Genomic DNA, 23474 nt, shown 5'->3' on the forward strand with positions numbered 1-23474 from the left:
CCCAGATCACTGGGCAGGGATCCATCATACTGCCCCCCAGTGTAAGTAACCCAGTTGACTAAACTACTACCTATAATCAATCTGAAGCTTCTTGACCTATTCCTTTGGTATCAAACTTGTCCCACTATTCGTGAGGGAGATGCAGGTTCTCTAGGTGATGGAGGGATCCAGTGGGGTTTGTGTTAAAGTGTAACATCTGAAATGTTGCAAGATGATACAATGAAGGAGATGAGTGTCAGAGCATGACTCAAGTCCATTGGTCCCTCCAGGTCCAGTGGTCTTTCCTTTAGAGCAAAAATTCTTAACTATCTTTGTGTCATTGTAATAAGAAGGGGAATTTGAAGATCTTTCCTGCCCCTTAATAGATCGGGCGGGGGGGAGTTTGAAAACCTCCCCTGCTTTGAAAGTAAACTCTGCTCCCTATTAGGCTGAATGTAGTTACATGGAGCCCGTGATGGAGGGAATTTGCTAAAGGGTGGAGCAGAGCCCACAGGAAGCTTCCCTGCTGTGAAGATAAACTCTGCCCCCTAATAGGCTAAATATAGTCACATGGAGCCTGTGGTGGGAAGAGTTTGCTGAAGGGAAGCAGAGCCCACAGGAAGCTGGTTCAGAGCTAGCCAGACAGTGGGGGAAAGAGGAGGACCTTAGTCAAGGAGTCAGATAGGCTCGTGAGTAGATATTGATCTTGTATTGGTTTGTGGGAAGGCTGAAGAATCCCAGTGTTATTATGACGTCTGAATATCTTTGATACTATGATGGAATCCCCCCAAAATACTGGTTTTGGGATTTGGTTTTCTAGTGTCTAAATAAATGCTTCAGTTCTATCCTCTATTTGGAGAGTTTGGTATATTTTGTGACTGAATGTCATGTGATACTTATACTCATGGTCTTTATCGTGATCATGGGCACTGTAAATATTGCATTGGTGCTACAATCATGCATTCTTTTGACAATCTGGTGAAACCTATAGACCTCTTCTCAGAATAATTTTTTAAATACATGACATAAAATGCATAAGTTCACAAAGGGAATCAATTATACTGAAATACAGTTACAAAAAAAAAAATCTCCACCAGAAACAAACAAGTTCATGGATCCCTTAAGAATCCCAGCTTTCCAATGCATGAGGCTGCTTGGGCATATAGTTGGCCTTTAATGAATGCTGGTTGATTGATTTATGAATTGATTGATTGCTCACACAGCCATTGCTCTATGTCATTTACCTGTTCAGAAAAGTCTAGTGGTCCTTATTACCCCTACGATAACATACACACATCCCTCTTTGGCTTTAAAAGCTCTTCACAACTTGTCTCCAGCCTACCTTTCCAGATATATTTTAAATTGCTCTTCTTCACACATGCTATACTCTTCCCAGTATACATTATTCTAGTTTCCATTTCCATGGCTTTTTATAGGAGGTCCCTCACTCAAGGACCTACATGTCTTTCCTGATCCTCCTAGGTGCTAGTATTAGGTACTAGGGATATAAAGGAAAAAGAAAAGTGACATCTAACTCAAGGAACTTATGTTTGAATGGGGGGAGGGGAGGCAATGCACATATGAATAAATGCATTCAAAACATATATGAATTAGATGCAAGATATTCTTGGGCACTAGCTCCTCTGGGGAACCTGGAAAGGCCATTTGCAGAAAGTGCCGACTAGAGTCTTGCAGGAAAAGATTCCAAAAAGCACAGAGAAGGAGGCAGAGGGTTCTAGGCACAGAGAATTGGAGGAGAGGAGAGAGGAAAGGAAGGAAGAGCAGGCAGCCAGCACAAAGGCAAAGATTGTTAGGTAGTATGTCTGGATTGTCAAGTGCATAGATGGGAGTAATGTGTAATAATTATGTAATCATAGAATTTTGGGTTTGGAAGAGACATTCTTGCCTAACCTATACATGAAAAGAATTCTCACTATAATATACATAACAAATAGCAATTGAACCACTGCTTGAGGATCTTCAAGACAGGAGAAATGGCCACCTCTCCAGGTCGCTCCTTCCACTCTCTGATAGTTCTAATTGTTAAGAAGCTTTTCTAGACATCAAGTCCAAAGTGACATCTTTATAATTTCTAGTTATTCCTCCTAGTTCTTTCCCCTGGGATCAAGCAGAACAAACCTAATCCCTTCTCCACATAATAGCATTTAAAATACTTGGAAACAGCTCTTGTGTTCCACCTGAGTTTTTTCTCCTTCAGGATAAACATCACCAGTTTCCGCATCAGTCCTCTTATGGATGGACTCAAGACCCTTCATTCTCCTGGTTGCCCTTCTTTGGAAAATCCCATTTGTCAATATTGTTCTTAAACTTTGATGATCAGAACTGAACACAGTTCTCTGGATGAAGTTTTTCAAGGACAGAGTACAGTGGGATTGCAACCTCCCTATTCCTGGAAGCTATGCCTCTCTTAACGTAACCCCAAATAGAGCTGTCTTTTTTTGGCTGCCTAATTGTATTTCTGACTCATATTGAGCCAGCAGTCCATTAAAACCTTGAGCTTTTTAAGATAAATTGCTACCAAACAATGCCATCTTTGTTTTGTATTTGTAAAGTTGATTTTTTTAATCCAAAGGTTAATATTTTACATTTATCCCCATTGAAGCTCATTTTATTAGTTTCTGCTCAATTGTTTAGATGATCAAGATCCTTTTGGATCTTGATCTTGTCATTCCCTGTATAACTATTCTTTCCAGCTTTCTGTCACCTGCAAATTTGATGAGCTTGCTATCTATGCCTTTATCCAAGTCAATATTAAAAAATGTTAAGCACGGATCCCAGGCATATTCCACTGAAGACCTCCAGCCACAGTGGCATAGAACCATTAACAACTGTTCTTTGAGGCTGGTCATTCAACCAGTTCTGAATCTATTTTAACATCTAATCTATTTCTGGGTCAGGAAGACTGTGGGTTGAAATTCCATCTCTCATGCTAATTAGCAGTATCATCATGGGCAATTCACACCCTCTCTGAACCTTCATAAACTCTATAAGACTTATCTGTTAAGTTACAGATGGAATGTGATCTGTTTTTATTATAGATCTTTGATGTGTATTTACATGCTAATTATATTGATGATGATTTGTATTATATCACCCTTGAATAAGCTCCACAAGGGCAGGGGATTTTCCTTAATTATCTTTTTATCTTCCTCTATGCCTACATTGTTATTCATAGAAGTCATTTAATGAATGTTTGTTGAATGAATGGATGGATGGAAAAATCACAATATGAAGGATGAAGATAGGTAGTTTAATCTTTTAATTTTAGAGATGGAGAAAAGTGATAGCAAGCTAGTGGTAGAGCTGTGAGTAAATCCTGGGGCTCCTACATTCTAATCCTTCATATCACATTGGATATGTGCATCTAATATTTTTGGATACTGTTTTCAAGTCTTTCTCATCACCCTGTAAACTGAGATTGTTTCCAAAGGAAGGAGGAAATGGATGGTCACCAGGGTGTCTATAAGAAAGTCATTTCCAATCAAAGGCCTGAGAATTCTTGGGGAAAAGGTCTAAGCCACAATACCTTTGGTCAGTGTGATGGGTCCAAAGTAGTTGACATCCATGATCTTTTTGTCAAGCTCCAGGGAGATATTCTGTGCAGGGCCTTTCACTTTCATGCTTGCATTGTTAATAAGAATGTCCACACAGCCATAGCACTCTAAGATTTCTTTTGCAACATCCTGGACACAGCTGATGTCTGAGAGATCCAATAGGACCAACTTTGGTGTAAATGTCTGATGAACAAATCAGAAAAATAGGATCAGCATGTGGATGGTTTCCCATCCAGGAGAGACAAGTGTTTTTATCCAAAGAGAATGACTGGATCTTAAGGAGACAGCTGGTTAGAAAAATGCTTCACTTACAGCTCACCTCTCTAATGCTTTATAATTCATTAAGCCTTTCAACAATTTTGTAAGACAGATTTTTTTTTTGTTGTTGTTTTTGTTGTGGGGTTCAGACCCATAATTTCATCATTGTAGAAAGGGAGTTCTCCCTTTCTCTTCATAAATTCAGATCAATAATTTACAGTCTTTTATTTAATTTTTTTCAAATTACATGTAAAACAAATTTTAAAATTTGTTTTTTTAAAATCTGAGCTTCAAATTCTCTCCCTCTGTCTTCCTTTTGAAGACCAGCAATATGATATAGATTATACATGTGCAGTCTTGCAAAACATAACTCTGTATTGTATAACTTATAGTCTTAAAGAGTTGCTTGAGGGCAACAAGAGGTTAAAAAACTTTCCCACAGTTAACACATCTAGTAAGTGGGCTCATGAAGACTTGAACTCAAGCTCGCTGACTCCAAATCCAATGTTCTACCACAGAATCTCAGAGGTGAAAGTGACTGGAGTGATACACCTGTCCAACCTGTGTGTGAGGGAGGAATCCTCTTTATAATATCTTGTCCACGATCATCCAGTCTCTGATCCCTATGATGGAGAGTACTACCTGTAATGGTAATGGTAATGTGAAGATCTTCCCTGCCCCTTGGCCCCTTGATAGGCTTTAGTGAATCTGAGAACCTTCCCTGATTTGAAAATATACTCTGCCCCTTAATAGGCTGAATGTGGTCACATGGAGCCTGTGGCTTGTTTTTCAGGAACGCCCACACCTTGTTTCTTTGTGATTGGGCAGTGGGTCAAGAGGGTTGTGACATTTTCTCAGTCAGGAAAAGGCTATATATACCCTGATGTGAGGTTTTGCTTTGGGGCTCTCTTTGGGAAGAGTTGTATGATTTGTCTGGATGAGGCTCTGGGCAGCTGTTGAGCCCCCAGCCTTTGAAAACCCAGATGTTGGTGCTTCCCTCTCTGGCAATTAACTAGGTATGGATGTAATGGTCAGACAGCTGGAAGCCTTGTCTGCTGGTCTGTTTGTCTGTATTTTTTTGTCTGCTTGTAACTTCTGTTTGTATTCTCTTAAGTTCAGGGTGCTGACTTTTTCCCCTGAACTAGGTAAGTGATATATGTTTGATTAAAGTAAGATTTTTTTGGGGGGGGGGGTTAATTTATTTATTTTTAGTTTTCAACATTCATTTGCACAAGATTTTAAGTTATAAATTTTCTCCCTATCTTTCCCCTACCCCCTACCTCAAAATAGCGATCCTACTGCATACTCCTTCCCTCAATATGCTCTCTCTTATATCCTCTCCCATCCCCCCTCTGACTTTCTAGTAGGGCAAGATGAATTTCTATACCCCAGTGCCTGTATATCTTATTTCTCACTTGCATGTAAAAATAATTATATATACATATATTCTTAACATTTGATTTTAAAATTTTGATATCCAGATTATTTCCCTTCTTCCCTCACCACCCACCCCTAATGGGAGGAAAAGCAATTCAATATAGGTTATACATGTGTAGTTATGCAAAACATTTGCATAGTAGATATATTGTGAAAGAATGACTATATTTCCCTCCATCCTATCCCAACTCCACTTATTCTATTTTCTATTTGACCCTTTCCCTTTACAAAAGTGTATGCTTCTAACTACTCTACCCCCCCAATCTTCCCTCCCTTCTATCATTCCCCCTCTTATTCCCTTCCCCTCTACTATCCTGTAGGGTAAGATTCCAAATTTAGTGTGTATGTCATTCCCTCCTTAAGCCAAATCCAATGACAGTAAGGTTGATCCATTTCCTTTTGCCTTCCTGTTCTTCCCCTCCATTGTAACAGTTTTCTCTTGCCTCTTTTATGTGAGGTAATTTACCCTATTCTATCTTTCCCTATCTCCTCTCATTATGTTCTTCTTTCACCTCTTAATTTTATTTTTTAGATATCATCCCTTCCTATTCAACTGCTCTTGTGCTCACTGTCTATGTATACATGTACACATATATACACCCACTAACATGTGTATTTATATGCATATATATCCTCCTAAACATATATATGTATGTGTACATATATACATATATTCCCTTCAACTATCCTCATACTGAGAAAAGTCTCATGAGTTACAATTATTACCATGTAGTAATGTAAATAGTTTGATTTTAGTAAGTTTCTTATGATTTCTTTTCTCTGTTTACCTTCTCATGCTTCTCTTGCTTCTTGTATTTGAAAGTCAAATTTTCTATTCAACTCTGGTTTTTTCATCAAGAATGCTTGAAAGTCCTCTATTTCATTGAATGACCATATATTCCACTGAAACATTATACTCAGTTTTGCTGGGTAGGTGATTCTTGGTTTTAATCCTAGCTCCTTTGACTCCCAGAATATCATATTCCAAGCCCTTTGATCCCTTAGTGTAGAAGCTGCTAGGTCTTGTGTTATCCTGATTGTGTTTCCACAACTCAAATTGTTTCTTCCTGGCTGCTTGTAATATTTTTCTCCTCGACCTGGGAACTCTGGAGTTTAGCTATAATATTCCTAGGAGGTTTCTTTTGGGGATCTTTTTCTTTCTTTCTTTCTTTTTTTTTTTTTTAAAGCAATCGAGGTTAAGTAACTTGCTCAAGGTTACATGGCCAGTTATTTCTGGGTGGGTGCTAAGTGTCTGAGCCCGAAATTTGATCCCCAGGTCATCCCAACACTGGAGCCGGTGCTCTTACTCCCTGTGCTACCTGGCTGCCCCATTGGGGATCTTTTTCAAGAGGCAAATGGTGAATTCTTTCAATTTCTATTTTGCCCTCTGGTTCTGAAAATTAGGTCAATTTTCCTTGAGAATTTCTTGAAGGATGATTTTTAGGTTCTTTTTTTGATTATGGCTTTCAGGTAGTCCAATAATTTTTAAATTATCTCTCCTGGATCTATTTTCCAGGTCAGTGGTTTTTCCAATGAGATATTTCACATTGCCATCTATTTTTTCATTTGTTTGGATCTGTTTAATAGTATCTTGATTTCTCATAAAGCCATTAGCTTCCATTTGCTCCAGTCTAATTCTGAAGGAATTATTTTCTTCAGTGAGTTTTTGAAATTCCTTTTCTATCTGGCAAATTCGACTTTTTAAGGCATTCTTCTCCTCATTGGCTTTTTGGACCTCTTTTGCCATTTGAGTTAGTCTATTTTTTAAAGTGTTATTTTCTTCAGTCAGGTTGTTGACTCTCTTTTCATGATTTTCTTGCACTATTCTCATTTCTCTTCCCAGTTTTTCCTTCACTTCTCTTACTTGATTTTCAAAATCTTTCTTGAGCTCCTCCATGGCCTGTAAGCAGTTCATATTTTTCTTGGGAGCTTTAGATGCAAGAGTTATGATTTCATTGTCTTCCTCCTGTTCCATGCTTTGATCCTTTTTGTCCCCCCAAAAGGATTCTATTGTCTGTTTGTTCTTCCTCTGCTTGTTCATATTGCCAGTTAATTACTTGACTTTTGAGCTCTTTGCCATGGTAGAACTCTGCTTCCAGAGAGGAAAGCTTTGTCCCAAATCACTGGGATTTTCACAAATGTTGTCAAAGATATGAGGAAGGTGCCCTCTCTACAGACACCACACTGGCAAACTGCCATTTCTCACCCCAGGACCACCACTCAAGAAAGCAACCCAGATCCAAGCAGGTCAAAGCAAGAGCAATTACCCTCTGAATGGTCACTTGGTCCCCCTATGATGTTTAGGCCAGGAGCTCCTGAGGCAGCCATGTGGCAGAGGCTGCAGCTGCCATACCTCTACCTCCTCTCACCTGGGGGCAGGGGCCAGACTGCGCCCTTCCTTTCCAACAGAGTTCCGGACTGACCTTTTACTTTCCTTTTGGCGTTTATGGGTTGAAAAGTCTAGAAACCACCACAGCTGCTGGTGATTTAATCTCCTGAAGTCTGCTCTGGCTGCCACTGACTCCCTGGGGCCAAAACCGCACAGCTCACACAGGACTGCACTTGGCTCCTAGAGTGGTGTGATGAACCCTTCCTGTCAGCCTGTCAGGCTGCCTTCAGCAGGAGATTTGTTTCTCTCTGTCACTTAGTGGGTTCTGTAGCTCTAAAATTTGTTTAGAGTCATATTTTATAAGTATTTGAGATGGTTATGGGGGGAAGGTCATGGAATTTTCTGCTTCTACTCTGCCATCTTGCTAAAGTAAGATTGTTAACCCACTTTGAGTTGCTTTCCTTTAGAAAAGCAGATCTAAGAACCTGCGCTAGCAGTCATCCTGGGTATGCTAGGGTGCTTGCTGCTACACTACCTGCCAAGGTAGTCCATTAGATTTTTGGATAATTGCTAGAAATTTTTTTCTTTTACATTGATGATCTGTTTCCTTGTAACTTCCATCTAGTTCTGTCCGTTGAGTGACCAGTGATAATAAATATATCTGTCTGGTAGTGCTCTGGAGATTCAAGAGCAAAATTCTTTCTTAAAAAATTATTTACTTGTTTGTTTTTAGTTTTCAACATTCACTTGTATAAGATTTTGATTTCTAAATTTTCTCCCCCTCCTTCTCCTTCCCCCCTCTGCAAGATGGTGTGCAATCTGATATTGGCCACACATGTACAAGCATATTAAACATATTTCCACATGAGTCATGTTGTGAAGAAGAGGTAGAACTAGAGGGGAAAATCACAAGAAAGAAAAACAACAACAAAAAGAGAGAAAATAGTGTGCTTTGATCTGTATTCATACTCCATAGTTCTTCCTCTGGATGTGGATAGCATTTTCTATCATGAGTCTTTTGGATCCTTGTATTGCTGAGAAGAGTTAAGTCTATTAAAGTTGGTCATCATGCAATGGTGCTGTTACTGTGTACAATGTTCTTTTGGTTCTGCTCACCTCACTCAGCATCAGTTTCATGTAAGTCTTTCTGGTTTTTTTCTGAAATCTGCCTGCTCATCATTTTTTATGGAACAATAGAATTCCATTATATTCACATACCACAACTTGTTCAGCCATTCCCCAAGTGATGGGCATCCTTTCAATTTCCAACTCTTGGTCACCACAAAAAGGCCTGCTATAAATATTTTTGCACATTGGGTCCTTTTACCATTGTTATAGTATCTTTGGGATACAGTCCTAGAAATGGTACTGCTGGATCAATTTTTATAGCCCTTTGGGCATAGTTCAAAATTGTTCTCCAGAATGTTTGGATCAGTTTACAACTCTACCAACAAGGCATTAGTGTTCCAATTTTCTCACACATCTTTCCCAACATATATAATTTTCCCATTTTGTTATGTTATCCAATCTGATAGGTGTGATGTGGGACCTCAGAGATGTTTTGATTTACATTTCTCTAATCAATAGTGATTTAGAACATTTTTTCACATGACTATAGATAGCTTTAATTTTTTTTTTCTGAAAACTGCCTCTTCATATCCTTTGACCACTTACCTATTGGGGAATGACTTGTACTCTTAAAAATTTGACCTGGTTCTGTATATATTTTAGAAATGAGGCCTTTGTCAGAGACACTGACTATAAAAATTGTTTTTCAACTTTCTGCTTCTTGTTTGCATTGACTTTGTTTGTACAAAATCTTTTTAATTTAATGTAGTAAAAACTATCCATTTTGAAATGTTCTCCAACTACATTCTCTATAGATCTGACAGACAAATTCTTCCTTGCTTGAGAGCAATATTCTTTTTTTTTCCTTTTTGGAGGGGGGAAGGTAGGGCAATTGGGGTTAAGTGACTTGCCCAAGGTCACATGGCTAGTTTTGTGTTAAGTGTCTGAGGCCGGATTTGAACTCAGGTCCTCCTGACTCCTGGGCTGGTGCTCTATTCACTGCGCCACCTAGCCTCCCTGAGAGAGATATTCTTAAAAAAATTTTTTATTGAATGCTTCTAGCCTGAAAATTTCTCTTTCCAAATCAAACATTATCAAAGAAAAACAGATAAGCAAAAATAGCTTATATATTAACCCTACCTAACAATCTGACTTAGTTTACCCCCGATTTTCTGTCTAAAGGAAAGATGAATGTTTCATTGTCTGCTCTCTTGGATCTTTATTAAGTTTTCAAAAAAAATTCTTAAATACATTTTCAAGTATTTAATCCATAAAATCTAGAAAAATATTTGAAATACCTTTTCAAAATCCCTAAACTCAAGAGGTGATGTAAAGGAACACAGAGATAGGAAAATCAGAAATGATTGTTAGGAGGGAGATTAAGGAAGTTTTTACTTTTAGAGAACAGGGAAGCAGAGAATACATGTGAATGCAAGGTGGTAGTAGAATCATAGACTATCAGAGCCAGAAGTCATCCGTCTAGTCCAGTCACTGATTTTTTAGATGAGGTGAACAAAACTCAAAGGAGAAAATTAACTTGCCTAAAATAACATGGTAAATTAGTGGAAAAGCCAGAAATAAACATAAATTTCATGATTTCCTAAGACTTTCCCCCATTTTATCCAGACATATACTAGAGCCAACTTGTACTCCATGAGAACCAATTGTTAAATTTTTAATGTGAACATTTATGTCTTGGAAATTGACAAACAAAACAAATCAAGGTTTGGTTCATTGTTTTGCTGATTGTTTAAATTTAAGAAAGTGAAGGAGAAAATAGAGAATTAGACTTAAAATGCACACTTTTTTTGAGAGCCAGTTGTTAAACATTTACCAGCAAACTTCTGATTATGCCATACTGCTTAATGAATCTAGAGAGACCTGACCTCATCCATTCAAATGAGTCATGTCCTGCTCAATTATATTTGAAGATCTTCTTTGTGTATCACCATGAGAAATAGTTTACCAGTCATATATAAAAGAATTGATCTCATCATAATATCTTGTTTTTTGATTCTAATCAGTATCAACTAGCTTGGTTATCCACCTTATTCACTAGACTTGGCTCTCAATGAATTTTTTATGTTTAAACATAAATCAAATCTACCCTCAAAGTTTTACCCATGATTTACCATCATGGACGGTAATAATTTTTTTAAAATTATGTGTCAGGCTTTGAAGACATAATATTTGGAGGGTAAGTCTAAAAATCTCCAGATGAAGCACTCAAAATAGGGATAGAGAGAGAGATAGGACCTATTATTTCATTAGTTTAGAGAACTAATTTAGGTAAGCAAGTTTCCTCCACCAAGCAAATTGTCACCTTTTCTTCACCTTATAGTCATAGAACTGTAAAATATCTGGGCTTCCAGTTCTTCTACTTCTTAGCTGTGTAACTGGTTAAGTTGTTTTGTCTCTCTGGACCCCCTGTGCCACAAAGACAGCATTGATGGAATAAATATTTGTGTGACTTTGCCAAGGAGTGACTTTTCAGGATACATCAATACTTCAGATGTCTAAGTTTTTTATTTTTTTACCTGCCAATCATTGCCTTATAGGTGAAAGTAGAGATAATTTCTGGTGTTTCTGGATCTAAGCACATATCAAGCCCTCAAGTCTTGAATCTTTCAGCAATCATTAGACTCTTCCTTCTTAAAAGCAGAGCTATGACTGTTAGTATCAATCATAACCAGGAGCTCTGCTCTTCTCTACTCTACCTTACTCTGTGGTTATAGGAATGCATATATTTCAAGAAGCCTTCAAATTATGACTGCCATGAAAATAACATATCCCTACTGCATCATTGATTTATCTTGTAATTAATACAGGGAAAGGGAGCTTTTTCCAAAATTTTGCTTTTGAGGTTTATAATTTAGCCTTATCTGTCACCCTAATTCAGGCCACCAACATTTGTACTATTGCAGTAATTTCCTGATTGGTTTCCCAGTTTCCAGTCTCACCTTCTCCAATCCATCCTCCATATAACTGCCAAATTAAATAAAAATCCCTGAAGCACAGGCCTCACTGTGTTACTTCACTGTTCAAGAATCTCCAGTGTGTCCCTTTTGCTTTCAATATAAAATACAAACTTTTATGTGAGGTCCTTAAAGTCTGACTTCAACCCATTTTCTGAGATTGATCTGATATTTTTTCCTTTCATATATTTGATGCTTTAGCCAAGCTGTTTTAGTTGCTTCTTCTCATGTGGGACATTTAATGTTTTACCTCCATTCCTTTTCAGAGAATGTCACCTTGTTATAAGCACGCACTACCTTTTAATTTTTATTCCTGAGAATTCTGAAGTTTCCTCAAGTTTCAGCTCAAATACCATCTTCCACATGACCCATTTCCTGGACCCAATACCACCTCACCTTATATTGTATTTACTTTGTAGATATTTTGCATTTACTTGACTTAATGTGTTTCTCTCCAGTAGAATGTATGTTATTGGAAGGCAAAGCTTATTACATTTTTGTCTTTGTGTTCCTAGCACCTGGGACAGTATCTTGCACAGAGTAGGCATGGAAAAATTACTGTTGAATGAATGAATTCTTACCTAGCCTTTAACTACTGAATGGGTGTCTGCCTGAGACCTAGGAAAAACCATAGCTTAAAAAGTCCGGGGTCTACCACTGCATCCTGGGACACTGCCAGTTGTATTGACCTATGTCTTGTCACTGGACTTTGATCACCCTGGAGGAGAGAATGGGGTTGATGACTTTAAACAACTATGCCTCACTTAAATCCAATTCCCTTGCAAGTCAAGACATCACTCTCCTGATGTCATTGGTTTTCTTCAAGAATGAAGGACAAACAACAATGAATGAATAAATAAAAGCCTTACCTTGCTTGGATCTGCTACACTAAGGAGCGCATCATACAAGTCTTCTAGCTTTTCCCAATTCTTGCCACACAAAACCAATCTTGCACCACCGGTATGGAATAGTCGAGAACATTCTGTTAAAAAACAATTAAAAGGAAGAGGTAAGTATATTGTTATAGTCCCATTCTCTCAGTTTCTTAGGTCAAAGAACAGTAGAATCATAGGCTTTTAGAGTTTTAAATAACATCTAGTCCAGCATCATATCCAATGCAATATTATCTTCCTTCAACAGGGAATCAGGAAGGAATGAGGAGAGAAAAGAGAAAAGGAATGATAAATTCAGGAAAGGGTTAGTCATGAGCAAAAAAAAAAATCCATCTTTAATGGATGGAGTTTGAAAGGGAGGAATAAAAGGAAAGAACAAAATGGTAAGAATCTGAGATTAGACACTGAGTGGAAGAGAAGTGAATAATGGAAAGGAAGTAGATTTAATTGAGTATAGACCATCTTTAATTGAGTGTTGACATCTTCCCTTTCAATAATAATTTATTCCTTGTAAAGAGAGGGGTGGAGCACAAAAAAATTAAAGGAAAACTTGGGAAATTCATATCAGTCATGACTATAAACATGAAAGGGATAAACTCACTTGTGAAATAGAGGAACATAACAACAACAACAAAACACCAACTACAGAGGGCAGAGCCAAGATGGTGGAGTAAGAAGAGGTACTTGCTTGAACTTGCCTGCAAACCCAATATGTAAAAATTACTCTAAACAAATTCTAGAGCTGCAAAACACACAAAATGACAGAAGGAAGCACATCTCCAGCACAAGATAGCCTGGAAGGCTGACATAAAGGGTATATTGCACTGGGCTCGGAGTGGAGTGCAGTCAGACACAGGGGCCTGAGCAGGCCTCAGGGGACCAAATTGCTGGCAGCTGTGGCAGTTTCCAGACTTCTCAACCCACAAATGCTGAGAATAATGTGGAAGGTCCGTGGAGGAACTCTGTGGGACATGGGTGAAAGAGGAGCATGCAATCTGGCCCCAGCCCTGAGGCAGAAGCAGTGGCTGCTTCTGGAGCTCTGGGCCCACAGGCAGTGGAGGATCCAGGGGCTGATACAAAAGCCCTGGAGTCTGGGACAGTACACCCACCCCCATCCCAAACCCCAGTCCCACTCTAAACAGAGTCCTGTCTTGACAGGGAGTTCGAAAGTCAAATATTTAGGGGGCGTCTAGGTGGAGCAGTGAATAGAACACCAGTCCTGGAGTCAGGAGGACCTGAATTCAAATCCGGTCTCAGACACTTAACACAAAACTAGCTGTTTGGCTTTGGGCAAGTCACTAACCCCAATTGCCCTTCCTTCCCCCCTCCAAAAAGAAAAAAAGGAAGTCAATTATTTGGCCAGGAAGATGAGTAAACAGCATTAAAAAAAATAAGACTAGAATCTTACTTTGGTGACAAAGAAATCAAAACATGCAACCAGAAGAAGTCAAAGCTTCTATATTAAAAGCCTCCAAGAAAAAATATGAATTGGTCACAGGCCATGGAAGAGCTCAAAAAGGATTTTGAAAATCAAGTAAGAGGAGTAGAGGAGAGATAATTTAAAAATTATTGGACTACTTGAAAGTCATGATTAAAAAAAGAGCCTAGACATCATCTTTCAAGAAATTATCAAGGAAAACTGCCCTGATATTCTAGAACCAAAATAATTTTTTTGGGGAAATTAATAAATAAAAATTTTAAGAATATACCAATTACCTCTTGAAAGAGATCCCCAAAGGAAAACTCTTAGAAATATTGTAGCCAAATTCCAGAGTTTCCAGGTCAAGGAGAAAATATTGTAAACAGCCAGAAAGAAACAATTTGAGTATTACAGAAATACAATCAGGATAACACAAGATCTAGCAGCTTCTATATTAAGGGATTGAAAGGCTTGGAATATGACATTCTGGAGGTCAAAGGAGCTAGGATTAAAAACAAGAATCACTTACCCAGCAAAACTGAGTATAATACTTCAGGAGAAAATATGGATGTTTCATGAAATAGAGAACTTGCAAGCATTCTTGATGAAAAGACCAGAGCTGAACAGAAAATTTGACTTTCAAATACAAGAAGCAAGAGAAGCATGAGAAGGTAAACAGGAAAAAGAAATCATAAAGAACTTATTAAAGTTGAATTCTTTATGTTCCTACATGGAAAGATTATATTTGTAACTCATGAGGCCTTTCTCAGTATTAGGATATTTGAAGGAGATAGATAGATAGATAGATAGATAGATAGATAGATAGATAGATAGATAGATAGATAGATAGCAAAGGATGAGTTGAGTATGAAGGGCTAATATCTAAAAAATAAAACTAAAGGGTGAGAGAGGAATATTTTGGGAGAAGGAGAAAGGGAGAGAATGGAATAAATTATCTCACATAAAAGAGGCAAGAAAAAGGTTTCACAATGGAGGAGAAGGGGGGGGAGGTGAGAGGGAATGAGTGAACCTTACTCTCATTGGATTTGGCTTAAGGAGGGAATAATGTACACACTTAATTGGGTATCTTACCCTACAGGAAAATAAAGGGAGGGAAATATAATGGGGGGAATGGTAGAAGAGAGGGCAGATTGGGGGGTAGGGTAGTCATAAGCAAGCACTTTTGAAAAGGGACAGGGTCAAAGGAGAAAACAGAATAAGTGAGGGAGCAGGGTAGGATGGAAGTAAATATAGTTAGTCTTCCATAACATGACTATTATGGAAATGTTTTGCATAACTACACAGGTATAACCTATATTGAATTGCTGACCTTCTCAATGAAGGTGGGTGGGTAGGGAAGAAGGGAGAGAATTTGTTACTCAAAATTTTAAAAATAAATGTTAAAAATTGTTTTTACATGCAACTGGGAAATAAGATATACAGGCCATGAGGTAGAGAAATCTATCTTGTCTTACAAGAAAATAAGTGGGAAGAGGATAAGAGTGTGTTTGTGTGTGTGTGTGCAATAGAAGGGAAGGCAGACTGGGGGAAGGGGCAATCAGAATGCATGCCATATTGGGATGAGGGTCAGGGGAGAGATGGTGAGAAAATTTGGAATTTTGAATGAATGTTGAAGAGTAAAAATTAGGGGTGACCAGGTGGTGCAGTGAGTAAGAGTGCTGGCCCCAGAGTCAGGAGACCTGGCATTGGTTCCGGCCTCAGATGCTTAACACCCACACAAAATAACTGGCTGTATAACCTTGAGCAAGTTACTTAACCCCAATTGCTTAGGGGCGGCCAGGTGGTGCAGTGAATAAGAGAGTCGGCCCCGGCATTGGGAGACCCGGGATCGATTCTGGCCTCAGATACTCGGCACCCACACAAAAATAACTGGCCATGTAACCTTGAGCAAGTTGCTTAACCCCAACTGCAAAATTTTTGGACATGGAAAATGTATGGCTTTAAAAAAAATCGGACTATATACTTATTTGCTGTGAGAATTGTTCTTTATTTCTATATGTATGAGGGGGAATTCTTAGGTGAAGGAAGATCTCTAAAAGTAACATGCTGAATTTTTTATATGTTTAAAAAAAACAAGCCTTATATAATAAAGATTCATGGTTTCACAGATAATCGTTTTAGTTCTGCTTCCTATATAGAAATGACCTTCTGTGTGTCCATTAAATAAAGAATATTTTTTAAAAAATGTAACAAGTATGCTTGGGTTCACTATTCCAAAGTCAGGCTGCTACATCTTTCCTTCTTTTGCTTGGGGAGGGAGGTATGAAAATTTTATTTTTAAAACTTTTTTTCAACATTCACTTTTATTAAATTTTTAGTTCCAAATTTTTTCCCTTACTTCCCTTCCCAAGACAGCATACAATCAGATATAGGTTGTATATGTACAATCATATTAAACATAGTTCTACTAAATATATTTCTAGTCATTCTGTGAAAGAAGAATCAGAACAAAAGGGAAAAATCACAAGAAAGAAAAAAAGATAAAATAGTGTGCTTCAATCTGCATTCAGACTCCATAGTTCTTTCTCTGGATGTGGATAGCATATTCCATCTTGAGTCTTTTGAAATTGTCTTAGATCACTGTATTGCTGAAAAGAGCTAAGTTTATAAGAGTTGGTGATTAGACTGTTCTGCAGCTACTGTGTATGATGTTCTATTGGTTTTGCTCACTTCACTCAGCATCAGTTCATGTAAGTCTTTCCAGGTTTTTCTAAATCTACCTGCTCATCATTTCTTATAGAACAATAGAATTCCATTATATTCATATATGACAACTCATTTAGCCATTCCCCAATTGATGGACATCCCTTCAATTTACAATTCTTTGACAACCACAAAAAAACTGCTCTAAATATTTTTTGCATATGTGGGTCCTTTCCCCTTTTTTATGATCTCTTTAAGATACCGACCTAGTAGTGGTATTGCCTGATCAAAGCATATGCACAGTTTTCTAGCTCTTTGGGCATAGTTCAAAATTGTTCTCCCGAATTGTTGGATCAGTTCACAACTCAACCAAGGGTGCACTACTGTTCCAATTTTCCCACATCTTCTCCAATATTTATCATTTTTCTGTTTTTTTATATTAGTTAATCTGATAGGTGTGAGGTGATGACTCACAGTTGTTTTAATTTGCATTTCTCTAATCAATAATGATTTAGAGCATTTTTTCATATGACTAAAGACAGCTTTAATTAATTCATCTGAAAACTTACTGTTCATATCCTTTGACCATTTATCAACTGTGGAATGACTTGTTTTCTTATAAATTTGACTCTGTTCTCTATATATCTTAGAAATGAAGCCTTTGGGGTGGCTAGGTGGCACAGTGAATAGAGCACCAGCCCTGGAGTCAGGAGGACTTGAGTTCAAATATGACCTCAGACACTTAACACAAAAAACTAGCCATGTGACGTTGGGCAAGTCACTTAACTCCAATTGCCCTACTTTCCTCCCTCCAAAAAGCAAAAAGAAAAGAAAAGAAAAGGAAAAAAAGAAATAAGGCCTTTATCAGAGTCACTGACTGTAAAAAAAATATATATATATTTCCCAGCTTTCAGCTTCTTTTGTAATATTGGTTGTATTGGCTTTGTGCAAAACCTTTTTAATTTAATGTAATCAAAATTATCTGTATTGCATTTCATAATGTTCTCTTTCTCCTGTTTGGTCATAAATTCTTCCCTTCTCTGTAGATCTGGCAGGTAAACTATTCCTTGCTCTCTTAATTTGTTTATGGTATCACCCTTTTTGTCAAAATCATGTACCTTTTTGACCTTAACTTGGTATATGGTATAAGATGTTGGTCTATACTTAGTTTCTGCCATACTGTTTTCTAGTTTCCCCAGCAGTTTTTGTCAAATAGTGAGTTCTTATCCCAGATGCTGGGGTTTTTGGGTTTATCAAACAGTAGATTACTATAGTCATTGACTATAGTGTCTTGTGTACTTAACTTATTCCACTGATTCACCACGCCATTTCCCAGACAGTGCCAAGAAATTTTGTGCATCTTCCCTTCTGAGTCCTAGAGGTTCCCTGAGATGTTTCAATTGCCTTCTCTAATGCTATTGACTTCAACCCCTACCAGTTTATTTCCTCCCATGTTAGCCACCAGTGACTAGTACTGAAGTTCCATCTAATATCAATTAGCTTTTACAAAGGGATACTTACTTTAAAGACAGAGCAGTAATAAAGTACAGGTATTTTACCCCAGCACCTTGGTGTCACACTGTCTCCTATACCATCTTGTTCTTTGGGGAGCATGGATTCAAACTTAGCACTATTTCTACAATTCATTGATCTTTTAGTCCCACCAAGTTCACATTCATTGATCTTACTAAGTTCACATCCTAGCTATTGCTGGGCTGAGTCTCTAAGATTTTTGCTCCTTATGGTCTGGCAGAAAAATCCAGCATGGATTCTTCTTCTCAGGGTCCTGAACTTCTGGAGGGAGTGACCTTTTAAAATTCACAAGATTAGAACCTCTAGAGTAATCTATTCGTCTAGAATGAAAGACAAATTGCAAAGCAAAGGATCAAGGCCTTTTTTCACAAAGCCATATCAGCCAAGGGTCATATATTTACATATTATGAAAATTTGCTGGAAAAGCAAATTTCTTTAATGGCTATACACAGAAAAAATCTCATTCTATATTCTAATTTTGTCATGAAATATATAATATGTTTCATCATTAGTCCTCTCTAATCATGAATTGTGGTCATTGTATGGATCACAGTTTACAGCTTTCAACTTTGTTTTACAGTGTTGTTATCATATAAATTGTTCTTTTGGTTCTGATTACTTCACTGCATCAGTTCATGTGTCTTTTTATGCCTTTTTGAAATATTCTATTTTCCCATTTCTTACAACACAATAGTATTCTATCACATTCATATACCACAACTTATTTAGCCATTCTTTAATTGATGGATTGTTTGTTAGTTTCTAGTTACATTACATTACAAAAAGAGAGGTTATGAACATTTTGTACATAATGTACCTTTTCCTTTCTCTTTGATCTCTTTTGGGCATAGGACTAGCGGTAGTATAACTGAATCAGAAGACACCCATTGTTTCTTAACTTTTTGTGTATAATTCAAATTGCTTTCCAGAGTGGTTGTACTTATTGACAGATACAGAAAATAAAGATAGACCTAAATAATTAAAAAAATGTAAATTAGTCATAGGCAGGATAAATTGATATGGTCAATACAGCAATATTAACTAAATTGATTCATTTATTCAATGCCTTATCAATCAAAGTACCAAAAGATTACTTTATAGAGCTAGAAAAAATAATAATGAAATGTGTGTGTGAAAGGTCAAGAAGAGAAATAATGAAAATGAAGGGATCCCGTCAAATTTCAAATCATGCTACAAAGAGTTTAATTAAGATAATTAGGTACTGTTTAAAAAATAGATTGATCATTGGAACAGAATTGGTATCCAATATACAGAAGCAAATGTGTTTGATACACACAAAGACTCTACCAGGATAAGGCTTTACCATTTGACAAAGACTAGTAGGAAAATTGGATAATAAATTTTCTTGCTAGTTTGATTGATAGAACACTAAATCTAATACATTTTAGTAGTACTGTCATTTTTATTTTGTTAGCATGGCTCATTCACAAGCCCTGAATTTTCCTCCAGTAATTTAAAATTTTATTGTCTTCATTTTCATAAGCATTTGTTCCTACCATGTAGCATTTTCTTTATATATTTTGAAGCATAAATAATAGTTTCAACTTAAAGTTTTTTAAAATAAGAATGTTCAAGAAAAATAAGATAGACATACATTTTTTAAAAATGTTGGCAAGGTGATGTCTGAGTCCCAAACAGCATAGACTACATCAATTCAAAAAGGCATAAACAATATAAATCCAAAACATCAGAGCCAATATAGCACACTGAAAAGGTATAACAAATGCCCAAACATTTTGATATTGGGATCCAAACTATCAGGGTAAAGGCTGAACAATTCTTAGTTATGCTCACCATTTTAGCTTAGTACACACTTTCTTCCTGCTTTTCCTAAAATAAATTTTTTTGTTGTTCAGTCACTTTCAATTTTATCTTATTTTCATGACTCCATTTGGGGTTTTCTTGGCAAAGATATTAAAGGAGTTTGCCATTCTCCAGCCTTCTCCAGCTGATTTCACAGATGAGAAAATTGAGGCAAACCTGGTTAAGTGACTTGCCGAAGATCACACAACTAGTAAGTGTCTGAGGTCAGATTTGAACTCATGAAAATGTCTTCCTGATTCCAGGCCTGGCCCTCTATCCACTGCACCACCTAGATTTATCTGTAACATGTTATGCTATTTAATCACAACCAAAATTTCAAAATTCCACTCTAAAGGAATATTCAAGTGTTGAGAAAGGAGATAGAAGAATGCAGGAGAGTGCACTTGGTTAACCCTGCTAGCATTAGAGCAAAAGGTATTCACTCTGTTTCTTTTCTCTCTGTCTCTCACCCTTCTCTCACTCCCACCGACTCTACACCACTTTGTTTGGGATTTGTAGGGAGGTCCATTGTCTGGTACCTGCCTCCAAAGTACCAGCTTAATGAGCCACTGTATTACTGTGGACTCTGTAGACTCCTGATTTCTATTACTACACATAACATTTCATATATTTTATATAACATAAGAATAAACACTGGTGATAGAATGGTTGAAATCATGATGGGAAAGGGGAACTGCCTTGGATATTCTCACAGGAATTGAGGCTCTGTTGGGGGTTTCTTGCAGCTATCAACTCCCTGGAATTAAGGAATTAAGGCTAGGAAAGGTAAGCTTGGTTCAGCACTCACTGATCATAGCCATTCTTGCTTTCACTAAAGCATTGTTAACTTAGTTACCTACAGTTGTGTTAAGTATTAGTTTTTTCAGAGTCTTTATAGGGGAACTCTGAGAAGCACAAATCCTGGTGTTAATAAGTATTTGACTTAGCAAATGTCCACATGACCTCAAGATGGAGGTGACCCAAATTTCTACTCCTGCACTGTGGTAAACTCCTTCCTTTACCCTGAAATTTTCATCTGTGCCTGGTATCCATAGTTCATGATCTCAATGCCCAGTGAGCTCCTGGGAAAGCTTATGCAAAGAGATGATAATTAAATCCATGGGAATTGATAAGATCACTAAGCAAAATTGTATAGAGTAAGAAAAGAGGGTCCAGGACCCACAGCCTTGGGAGAGGAGGGAACACTCACATTTAGTGGGTGTGACCTGGATTTAAACACAGCAAAGGAGCAGATGGGTAAGAAGAGAAGCAGGAGAGAACATTGTCATGAAAACCTATAGAGAAAAGAGTTTCAAGGAGGTGATCAACAATATCAAAGGCTTCAGAGATGTGATGTATAAAAAGTTCAAGAGACATAGTTTCTTGGTTTGCTAGTGGATAGTTAATAAAAGGGGTAAATGGCCAAAGACATTGCATACACTCAATACTTATATGCCCTTGGAAAAGTGGGTGCTCCTGAGGGTGAGAATCAAGTTTGATTGGTTAACAAGTAATGAGGGAATGAATATTATAATGAGAGATGGGCTTATTCTAATGAGGATTGGGGGACATGACTCTGATTACCAAGTCTTGGTCAAAGAGACTTATCTATACTCATATCATCTTGTCTAGGGTAATCTAGACAAAGGGGGAATCCACTTCTGCCTAGACCTGACTGAGTAAAACACAATGGTCCAGAATCCATCAATTCATCTAAACTGAAATTTCTTTACCTTTTGAATAGATCTGAGTTTTTCCAGTGGGGTGCATTTGCCCAAGATTTCATCTCTTTATCTCTTCAAAGGCTTACTGAATAGCCTATAGGGAATGAGGAAATAGAAGGGGGGACCTTAGTATTAATTCAATAATTGGTTATTAATATGAGAGAAAAATGATAATTTCTTTCAGAGAGAACAAGACAACAATTGGCACTAGTAACTTTGGAGAATGCTATTTCAACTAAATGATGAGATCAGAAGCCAGAAACCTTAGAGTTAAAACTAAGAGTACGAGGGCAAAGAGAATGAAGACACTGATTATAGACAGTCACCTCCAGGAGTCTGACCACATAAGAGAAGAGAAATATATGATGATAAGTAGCAGAGATGGGTGGATCACATGAGGGTTTTTGAGCATGAGAGAGACATGGGTATGTTTGTAAATATTAGGTAAGCAGCCCATTGGTATGGAGAGATTGAGAATGGGAATGATAGAGGGGGCAATCTGCCAGAGAAGATAAAGATGGAATGGGATCATTTGTGCATGTAGAGGGTTACATGTGTTGACATTTGGTCATCAGTACAAATAGGACTGTGCCTGGACTAAATTATGAAGTATGTGATGTTTACTGGATGGTTAAGCTCTATAATACAAAGTCCATGACTTATCTAAACTTTGAATCTCTCCTAACACCTTACATAGTACCTTGCATGCTCTTAATAAAATATGCATTCATTGAGGCATTCCAGAAAAATAATTGTGTGAGTCATTATGACTAAGTACAGTTCCCCTTCATCCTGTCAGAGTGGCCACAAAATGCCAAGTATAAAAAAAAATAACAAGAATAAGGAGAACAACCCTCACTGGGAAAAACTTCACCAGAAACTGAAGAGGCCTCAATACAATGAATGGATATTGTATGGTAACAAAGCAGGGAGGCCTCTTTACATCCAAATGCAGTATGTTGTTCTTAGTCCTCTAGAATTTGGAGAGGTAGATCACGACTGATGTGGTGTCACAAACTTTTGGTCCCTGCTCTTGGAGTGGCAGGGGCTGGTGTATTGCTTGATATATCAGGAATTCTGGGGTGTACTAGGGCTAAAGTTGAATGAGCATCCCTATTTAGTCTGGAACAAATATGGTAAGCTCCAGGAGTAGAGAGCCACTAGGTTGCCTGAAGAGGAGTTATAATTAGACTTGCAGTTGACTAAGCCATCCACATATTTTATAGACAAACTATCATCTTGAAGCTGTCTAGCACAAGTTAACTTGTAAGAATACTTTTTTTTAATCCCGAGGATTAGATTTTATATTTATCTGTATTGAATTTGTTCTCACTGGATTCAACCCAACATTTTAGCCTGCCAAAATTTTTTTTTAATGGATCATGATATCCAATGTCATGATATCCTCCTAGGTTTTTTGTGGGGAGGTCATCTGCAAACCTGTGAATGAAGAGAATGGAGGTCACACGGGCAAGGGAGTACCATATATCTTTCCAATGTCCATTTGTGAACAATGAATTTGTAAGCATATTTTTAAGTATATACTGTTTGCTATCCACCTTCCTTAGTAGTAAATATTTTTCCGATCTAACAGTCTATGCTATACAACTCCATGTCCCATATCTAGCATTTTCTTCCCAATGAACACAACAATTTATGTGCATAAAAAAGTTCTTCTATAACCATGTATATAGTACATTTCTCATAACAGTTCAGTGAGAAAAGTAGTACCATGGCACTCTTTTTCCTATGATGGCAAAATTTCCTTCCTTGGTGGGATGCTGCCTACACCGGA

General features: G+C 37.5%; 1 protein-coding gene across 2 annotated transcripts in view; it reads right to left on the bottom strand.

Annotated features, from left to right (window-relative positions):
• The window catches only part of DHRS7C (dehydrogenase/reductase 7C), a 60251-nt gene that overhangs the window by 23953 nt on the left and 12824 nt on the right, over window positions 1-23474 (bottom strand). For both annotated transcript variants that reach the window (XM_069076766.1, XM_069076767.1), the window contains exons 3-4: window positions 12491-12603; window positions 3527-3737 (exon numbers count right to left, since the gene is read on the bottom strand). In XM_069076766.1, coding sequence (XP_068932867.1) covers window positions 3527-3737; window positions 12491-12603 — 324 coding nt within the window. The remainder of the gene's footprint in view (window positions 1-3526; window positions 3738-12490; window positions 12604-23474) is intronic.

The sequence above is a fragment of the Petaurus breviceps genome, unplaced genomic scaffold, assembly GCF_028583685.1.
Source record: "Petaurus breviceps papuanus isolate PSGF00001 unplaced genomic scaffold, PetGlider_PUasm1.0 90925, whole genome shotgun sequence".
Classification (NCBI taxonomy): domain Eukaryota; kingdom Metazoa; phylum Chordata; class Mammalia; order Diprotodontia; family Petauridae; genus Petaurus; species Petaurus breviceps.